The sequence below is a fragment of the Nicotiana sylvestris genome, chromosome 11 (genome assembly GCF_000393655.2).
Source record: "Nicotiana sylvestris chromosome 11, ASM39365v2, whole genome shotgun sequence".
Lineage (NCBI taxonomy): Eukaryota > Viridiplantae > Streptophyta > Magnoliopsida > Solanales > Solanaceae > Nicotiana > Nicotiana sylvestris.
The window spans coordinates 76563496-76572693 of NC_091067.1; the positions used below are offsets into that span (position 1 = coordinate 76563496).

The window sequence follows — 9198 nt, forward strand, 5'->3', positions numbered from 1 at the left end:
TTCGATATTCAGCTTCAGCTGAGCTTCGACTGACTGTGTGTTGCTTCTTTGTCTTCTGTGAGACTAGAGAATCACCTAGCTTAATCATATACCCTGTGACTGAGCGTCTAGTATTGGGGCATGCTGCCCAATCAGAGTCGCAATAGGCAGTCAATTGAGTGGCTGACTTATGACTGAGAAAAATCCTTAAACCAGGGTTGCTTTTAATATATCTCACCACCCTCAAGGCTGTTTCCCAGTGTGATTTCTTGGGTTGCTGCATGAATTGGCTAAGGACCTGAACAGGGAAGCAAATGTCTGGGCGTGTGATAGTAAGATAAATCAGCTTACCTACCAATTTTTGATAACCTGACATTTCTTCAAGCACATGATCATCAGTTGTTCTAGTCAATATGTCAAACTCAATAGTCGTGAGTCTTGTGTTTGCTTCAATTGGTGTCGAAGCTGGTTTTGCACCACTAAATCCCACATCTGAGATCAGTTCTAAAGCATACTTTCTCTAATTGAGAAGTATGCCCTGTTTTGACCTCAACACTTTAATTCGTAGGAAATACTTGAGTTCTCCAAGATCCTTGACTTTGAAATTGTTATGTAGAGTTTGTTTTGCTTCTTCAATGAGGTGCTTGCTGTTCCCAGTAATAAGAAGATCATCAACATAGATTTAAATGATCACTATATTGTCTCCTTTCCTTCTAGTGAATAATGAGTGATCATGGGGCTTTGACAGTATCCTGCTTCCACCAAAACTGAAGTGAGCTTGATATTCCATTGTCTCGATGCTTGTTTGAGACCATACAAACATTTCAAGAGCTTGCATACCCTATACTCCCCCTGCCTATGAAAGCCTTGTGGCAAATCCATATAGACTTCTTCATATAAATCCTCTTGAAGAAAAGCATTATTGATATCCATTTGGTATAAGCACCAGTTCTTTGAGGCTGCCACACTGATGACTGTTCTGACTGTGACCATTTTTGCAACGGGAGAGAAGATTTCATGATAGTCTAAACCCTCTCTTTGTGTGTATCCCTTTGCTACTAGTCGTGCCTTGTACTTGTCAATCTCACCATTTGCTTTGTATTTAATCTTATAGATCCACTTTGAACCTATAGTCTGCTTTCCATCAGGTAGTGGAACTAACTCCCAAGTTTTATTTCCTTCCAATGCATAAATCTGTTGCTGCATAGCTAAAATCCAATTGTGATCTCGAGAAGCTTCCTTGAATGACTTAGGCTCAGTTGATACAGAGAAAGATGCCAAGTAAGCTTGATAGTTGGGATGAGATGAGTGTAGTTGATATGGTTGGATATAGGATAGGAGTAGTGGACCTTTGATTTTCCAGTAGTAATGTAATCACTGAGCCAAATTGGTGGTCTAATTGTTCTGCTTGGCGTGCCATGATCAAGCCCACCTTCTTCATGTTGTTGGGCTACTTCAGGTGTTAATTCCATTGGTTATAGCTCAACTTGATCTGATCCAGGAGGTGTAGGAGTTTCAAGGTCTTGCTGGTGATCCATCCCAGCATCTGTGTCCAATGCTGTTTCAGGAACTGGTGAAATGTCCACTACAGGAGCAACGTCTATTAATTCAGAAAGTGAGTCTACAGGTTCAAGTTGTGGTTCTGCACTATGTTGATTTTGATCATGAGCCTCTCTTGTAGGTAGCTGAATGACACCTGCATCTGTAGTGTTTTTAAACAAGAAAAGGTCACTTAAATCTTCTGCAGTTTCAGTTTTAAAAGGAAATAGAGATTCTTTGAATTGAACATCCCTGCTAATGAACACCTGATGATCTTTAAGATCATACAACTTGTAACCTTTTTGTTTTTCTGAATAGCCCACAAAGACTATCTTCCTGGTCCTTGATGTGAACTTATCATCTCTAGGCAGCCTGCTAGCATAGTAGAGACATCCAAAGACTCTTAGATGAGATAGTTGTGGCAGCTTGCCATGCAACAGCTCAAACGGTGTTTTTCCTTGCAATACCTTAGATGGCAGTCGATTGATCAGATATACATCAGTCCTCACACAATCTCCCCAAAACTTTATAGATATTGAACTCTGAAATGCCAAAGCTCTAGCTACCTCTAGTATGTGTCTGTGCTTTCTCTCTAAAAGTTATACCATAAGAAGACAAAAGTTCATCACACTTTGAGTTAAAGAACTCACTACCATTATCTGATCTAAGGATCTTAATAGTTTTATCAAATTGATTCTTTATTAAGGCAAAAAAGTTCTTCAACACTACAATCACTTCGCATTTAGATTGGATCAGACATATCCAAGTATATCTACTGTAATCATCTACTATGGTAAAAAAATAGTGTCTTTTATCATATGTAGGTCTTCTGTAAGGACCCCACACATCTAGATGCATCAATTGGAAAACACAGTTTCATCTACTGTCACTAACAGGAAACTTTAGTCTACTTTGCTTTGCCAAAGGGCAAATTTCACAACAGCTTAAAAATTTAACATCTAGTTTATTTTTGACATCTGCAATATGTTGCATTGTTCCAATAGAAGGATGTCCAAGTCTCCAATGCCATAGCTTTCCACAATCATCATCCTTATGCACTGTTGCTCCAATTGCAGGTTTTATTGTTTCTTGTAGTATGTACAAACCTTCCTTTTCTTTACCAATCCCCAGAAAGAGTCCCTAGAACACACAAAAATCAGGAAAGAACAAATCCACACAAACTAAGTTGTTTGGCTATCTTGGACATTGAAAGCAGATTAAACTTAAAATCTGGCACATGAACTACATTCTCAAGCTTGTAGCTTCCCAAAATCGCTGCATCTCCTATACTTGTGATTTCTGCTCTACCACCTGTAGGAACCTGTACTCTACTATTATTTTGATCTCTTAAAGTTCTAAAGGTGGTTAGCAACTCTTTGTATGGTGTAACGTGGTGAGATGCCCCTGTATCTATTATCCATTCACAAGTAAAGTTATTTGGATAGTAGTGAGGTCATACCTTCCATGTTACCTATTATGTTATCAGCATTATCACTAGATGTTGGCTTGTTCAACATATCTAGTATCTGCTTGTATTGTTGTTCAGTGAAGAAGTGACCTTGTGCTTCTGATGACTTCATGCTTTCTCCTACTACAGTGGAATGGCAAAAGGTCTGAATCTACTAATTTGTGATCCCTTCTTTTTGCTCTTAAAATCCTGTGGGTAACCAACAATTTTGTAACAGTTTTCCTTCAAATGTCCCTTATAATCACAATGCTCACAGATTATACCAACTCCAGGTTTCTTAGGCTTAAAACCTTGGTAAGTTCTCCCTGTCAACATTGTCAATGGCTCTTTGTTAACATCTACCACTCCTAACAATCTTTGGCTCTCTTCCTGAGAAACAATTGCATAGGCTTTATTTACAGACACTATAGGCCTCCTTGCCAGTAGATTACTTCTTAAATTACTGTAGGATTCATTAAGTCCCATAAGGAACTGCAATAATCTCTGTGATCCCAAATGCACTACATAAGGCAGGGATTCTTCACAATCACAGGAAGGAAGTGGAGCTAAGACATCTAATTCATCCCAACAATCCTTCATTTTAGAGTAATAGGAAGTAACAGATTCAGTTCCTTGCCTTAAAGTGGCAATTTCAGTCCACAAATAAAATATTCTAGTCAAATTCGATCTATCAAATCTCTCTTCAAATTCACTCCATACCTTCTTAGCACTAGACGCATACATAATACTGGCCATCAATTCATCCGCAATAGTACTTCCTATCCATGTCAGAACAATAGCGTTGCACTTCTCCCATTGCTCTGCTAACTCTCCCTTGTACATGCTTTTAACACAGGTTCCATCCACAAAACCTAGTTTTCCTTTGCCTCAAAGAGCTAATTTTATCGCTCTACTCCACAGAGCGTAATTGTTTGGTCCTGTGAGCTTCAATTGTATTAGGATAAGTACAGGCGCATCTCTAGGTTGAAGATACAACGGATGGTTGTGATCTAGTGAAGTAACCTCATTTCCTGCCATTTTTGCTGGAAATCGAGCTTCACGATCCTCTGCAATCAGCTAGGAAATCACACAAATTATGCTTTTGTGTTCTTCTGTAGATCTCTATCCCTTTCAGTACATGTGTTGTCCTCAATTTACCTACTCTAATACCATGTTAAATTGAGCCATGCAATCTGAATTGTTATGCATTTCTTAGAGAGGAAGAAATCGAGTGAGAGAAGAAGAAATGAAACTGTTTCATTCAATCTGCAAATGGAGCTGATACACAACTTATATACACACTTCTCACAGCTCACACACGTGCACATCACATGACTGTTAACTAACTCTAAAACAGATTTGTAACTGCTAACTATGTCAGCTAATTACAGTTAGTGCTAATGTCCAATACTCTGCACTGCTCTACTTCTACTTCTCTCCATTTCATTAAGAATAATAGAAGTTCTACATAGGAGCAGCATCTACAGTTCATTTGTCATCATGCCAAAGGGAAGACAACAACAACAAAATTCCTCAAGATGATATATGCTGAATATACACATGCCTTGTGGAAGGAAAGAAACCATCGAATATTACAAGAGACATCTAGAGATTACACTAGCTTGGCAAGGGAGATAGCCTGCATATGCAATTTTAGAGCTACTGGCACTGTAAAGAATTTAGTACAACAGTTATGTTTTTAGATATAGTCTATCGATAGCAATATGGCTTAGTGATTTATGATAGTATAATTTCCAGAAGAATTAGCTAGCTTGGAGTAGCTAAGCTATGCTTTGTAATATTTTTGTTTGGTGATTAATAATAAGTTTAATTACCAAAAAAATACTATTACACGTTTAATCAGTTAATTTACTATTTCTTTTCAAGTTACCTGCAACTACATTTACTATGAAAGTTGCATGTAGTTTGTTTTAATATAAAATTAAACCCCTCAAAGAATTATAATTACTCTATTCTCATATGACACTCGTCATGAAAACCAAAGGAATGAAAATGTTATTTCGTTGGGAGAATCTTGAATGATGAAGTAATCCATCGCATATTCAAATCCTTATATTTTACCCAATATGGAGGACAAGATCTTTCTAGTTGAACACGAATTAGAAATTTAGGAGTGATTTAACGAGGAACACATGTTTGATCAAAAAAGTGTTAAGCATTTTAGTTAAATTAATTAATAGAGAGATGGAGGATAAATCTTAGCCAAACATAATTAACTCTAGATCTAAACATATTGAGTACAAAAATCGAAGAGGACCAAACTTGTATAATATTTCTTAAGATGATTAACAGACATCAAATATAAATGATAAGCTTACATCTTTGACATGCTTGCACCACACTCGTAAGAGCACAGAAGGAAAAGAGGGAAAGTTGTTGATAACTAAGAGATCTATCTTTGTTGATTCGATAATAATGATTATACAAATTTGTAGCCGAATCCGGTCTGGGGTTTGTTGTTGGTGATCTCCTCTTGTTCTCGTCTTTGATACATTGCTCCTCTCCTTTCTGGAATTGGATCCCCTCCCTCTTGCCTTCTCCTTTCATATATATATATATATATATCATCAACCTTCCCCTTGATCTAACGGTCTTTACCCAACGAACCCTCTCATGACTACACTCTTTCTTACTTGCCCGGGTAGTACAACATATGCGTTGTTGTGCAGGCCTTCTGACGGTTCGATCTCGTCAGTGGCCGAGGTGGTCGTCGTTGTTACACCTTATGGGTACAACTACGGGTTGGTCGATCCCTTATCGTTCCTTTTAAAGACAAACATCTTGTGGTCAGATTTTGACCCATACAGTTAGTCCCTCCACCCGTCGGGGTTGCCTCTTGGCAAATTCGATGGGCAGATTATGTTGATTCAAAAGTTAGGAGAAATCTGAACATTATGTGCGAAACGAGATCCTTAAGGTGAGGTGGCGACATGACGCTTCAGGAGTCTCATTGGACCGTTACGTTAGTTCATAGTTGAACCTTTACATCAAGTTATGATATCATAAATGCCCATTATGCATCATTATGGTGCACGTTTCCCAGGCATCGTGTCATTTCCCATGCCCTTTCAGTTTTTCGATTGGCGGCTCTTGGGTTTCCCACTCAGGACATTTTGCATTCCTATAAATAAGGGGAATCCTTCATTTGAGTGTTATGATTTTCAATTTTCCTGAGAGAATTTTACAAACTCCTACATTCTTCAGTCTTTCATTCTTCTGCTTTCGTTAGAATTCGACATGGTCATTATTCCTTTTCTTCCATTGTTCTTGTTTATTTCGATCAAGATAGACAAATGGATGGTACTTTTTCTCAGACTGATATATTTGTTGAAGCTCCGATGCCGGAAAATGACGTGCCCCTTCTTGAAGAGGGAATGGAGGTGGTGGAAGATGAGGGGTTTCTGACAGTGGATGAGTTAGTTCCATGCTCGGGGAAGATGAGGACTGATTTTAACAGCACTGCCGGAAACGAACTGGATCCTATCCCTTCCACTATGGATGAAGTGGCGATTATGATGCTCAAGGCCAAGTGGGGAATCCCTGATCAAATCGAAATGTTACTGGCCGGGGGGGGGGGAGGACATTGTACATTTGTACCACCCGGGGTACTACGCATTTTATGCGTACCCCTTTGTTATCGGGTACACGCTTCCTCTCTCCTCTATGTTGGTAGACTTCTACCGCTTCTAGGAAGTGTGCCTGGCTCAACTATCTTCGTACGCGTAGAAACTCTTCCTCATGCTACGCGAAGCTTGCCGGATGAGGAATTTTTCTGAGGCACATGCTTCACATCTTTGCCCCTCATTTTCTTCGGGGTACAATGATCCATATGCGCCATCGAGGAGCCAAGAGTTTGATGGTGAAGATAGATGATAAGGCTAACCTCTGCTTTTGGGAAAGTTACTTCTATGTGCGGACAAAGCACCTGGTGGCGGACTCGACAGGGTTTCCAGAGACATGGAACTTCGCTCGTAAGTTCTCCTTTATTTATTTTGTGATTCCTCGGAAGGCGGTCGTCGATCGTTCTCCTTTAGGTGATATTGCTAAGGACTTGTTTTTGTTTTTGCAGCCAAGAGACTACCTCCCCTGCTAGTTGACTATATCCGCGAGTGGGTGAGCGCAATTCTTCCCCACACAATGGGGATTTGTGAGTGGGCGTCCTTCCATGAGAAGTATGGGCGTAAGCCTCTTATTGGTGAGTCAGCCCGCTGCAGTTTTTCTTTAATTCTTAACCTCATGGTTTAACCTTGTCGTTATATGATCGTCTTTCTTTGTTGACAGGGAGAGTGCGAAGGACGAGGGCTCCTCCGTTCATATTCCATCAACTGGCACCCTCTGCCCGGCCTGCGCCGAGAGCCGATGTCCGGCCTGTGCCAAAAGCTACTGCCCAATCTGCACCTACGATCGGAGCCGTGTGTGTGGAAGCTACTTCTCAACCAGAGACTCTGGTTCCTGCAGTCTACTTAACAAGCAAATCTTTCCACGCTGGCAGTGGAGAGGCCTCATTTAAGAGAGGACGGGTGGTGTTGGAAGTGGCTCCTCAAGTCAAAACATCTTCAAGGGGGAAACCTTGCCTTGGCGGTGCCCGAAACCGGCAATGGTGCTAACCCGGCCGCAGAGGCTACGCCTGCTGTGAGCGGTCAACAGGATGATATGGCTGAGAGACGGAGTCCCGAGGCTGCCGTTGCTATCTTGGGAGGCCCTTCGACATCTCAATCGAACCACACTTCTTCTTCGGCCGAAGAGAGGGGAAAAGGCGTCATGGTTGATGATTACGAGTCTGAATCCGACATTGATCCTGATGACATTAGGATGTTCGAGGAGTGCTTTACCCGAACTGTAGTAAGAGCGGGAGGTCCTTCCCGAATACTCAAAATTTCTTCGGATCTCAACCTTCTGCGAGACATAGTGGATTTTGTGCCACAATTTGACCTTCTATGCTCTGCCACAGAAAGCGGAGCTCTTCAGGATATTAACGATACTGAATTGTCACGTAGTGTGGATGCGATATGCCTAAGGGTAAGTTCCTCTTCTTTGTTTTTTTTTGACATTGGTCTTTATCGACTCTTTTCCTCCTTTTGTTTTTAGTCTTACATGCTGGAGATCTAGAGTGCTCTTAGGGCCGAGACTTGGGCCAAGATTTTTCTGAAGATGCTTGAAAAGTATTGGCGGTATCGCAAAATATGCCATGAGATGCACGAGCGGCTCAGGGCGGGTACTGGTACCCAATCCATCGGGGAGGAGTTGGAGAAAAGAGATCACTAATGCAGTCCATCCGCAGATGCAGTGAGCTCGAGGAGCTGCTCCGTGCCAAAGACGAATAGCTTGAGTTGGGAAACGGGGTCGCTGCGGAGTGCGAGCATCTTCAGGTGAAGGTGCTGTAGTTGCAAGTCGAACTTGAGTAGAATGCCACTAGAGTCGAAGATTTAAGTGCAAAATAGATGGGGAAGTTGGCCGAGCTGGAGAGGGAAATGGCCGAGATGGAAAATGCCAGGAACGCTCGGACGTCGGCTTTGGCGAGAACGGATAGAGAACATTATCCGCGTCCTCTAATCTGAGTAGGAATCTGAGAGGGTAATAACCATGCTGAGGGAGGCACGGCTCGAGGAGCATATTAGTGAAATTGACCAGAAGGCTTCGAGCCTAGGAGATCGGGTCGTGGCACTCGAGGTCGAGAAGGCGCAATTGTTGGTTTAGGTTGAATATGCCTCTTTCGCTGTTCCTTACCACTTGTATGAGCTGTGGGTCCATGACGAGGCCCAACGAGATATATATAAGGGTTTATGGGAGGCGGGCAGTATTTCTGAGGTTGCCTTTGAAGAAGTTTGGGCAAAGGCACGCGAGGCTCGTGCCAATTGAAGCTACGACCTTGTGACACCGGAGGTTGGCGAGGATTCTAATGTTGAGGATGGGTTTCCTGAAGATAATGATTGGGAGAACGGCGGTGATGACGCCGAGTGAAAAGATGTTGCAGCTTTCATAGTTTTGTTTTTTTGTTTGTTTTGTTGTTTCTTCTTTTTTTTGGGGGCCTGTTTCAGTATTTTGTAAGGTGCGGCTGTTGCGCACGTGTATTTAAATAAAACAGTTGCTTCGCCTTTGTTTGCGTACCATTTGATTTTCTTTTTCTATCCCTCCCGTTTGCTATATTTCTCTTTTTGGCGTAGACTTTCGAATTTCTTTGTGAGGAGTCCCTGATCTTTTTAATTAGGAAG

General features: G+C 41.4%; 2 protein-coding genes across 2 annotated transcripts; both read right to left on the reverse strand.

The window, feature by feature from the left end:
- Window positions 1–1454: 1454 nt before the first annotated feature.
- LOC104250184 (uncharacterized) lies at window positions 1455–3098 on the reverse strand. The gene is made up of 4 exons (XM_009806757.1): window positions 2978–3098; window positions 2765–2928; window positions 2403–2658; window positions 1455–2110 (listed from the first exon to the last, which is right to left on the reverse strand). The coding sequence occupies exons 1-4, from the start codon at window positions 3096–3098 to the stop codon at window positions 1455–1457; spliced, it is 1197 nt and encodes a 398-aa protein (XP_009805059.1).
- An 11-nt stretch (window positions 3099–3109) lies between these two features.
- LOC138881193 (uncharacterized) lies at window positions 3110–3808 on the reverse strand. Its single transcript, XM_070161400.1, has one exon. It carries the CDS (start codon window positions 3806–3808, stop codon window positions 3110–3112), a length of 699 nt encoding a protein of 232 aa, XP_070017501.1.
- Window positions 3809–9198: the final 5390 nt, after the last annotated feature.

Bases quoted from the DNA above. Each gene is read 5' to 3' on its own strand.
- LOC104250184 (XM_009806757.1), bottom strand. From the start codon at position 3,098: ATGAAGTCATCAGAAGCACAAGGTCACTTCTTCACTGAACAACAATAC. The intron at 2,929-2,977 runs GTATGACCTCAC...AATGGATAATAG, and splicing joins CATAATAGGTAACATGGAAG to ATACAGGGGCATCTCACCAC. The intron at 2,111-2,402 runs GTAGATGAAACT...TATAACTTTTAG, and splicing joins AAAGTTTCCTGTTAGTGACA to AGAGAAAGCACAGACACATA.
- LOC138881193 (XM_070161400.1), bottom strand. From the start codon at position 3,808: ATGTACAAGGGAGAGTTAGCAGAGCAATGGGAGAAGTGCAACGCTATT.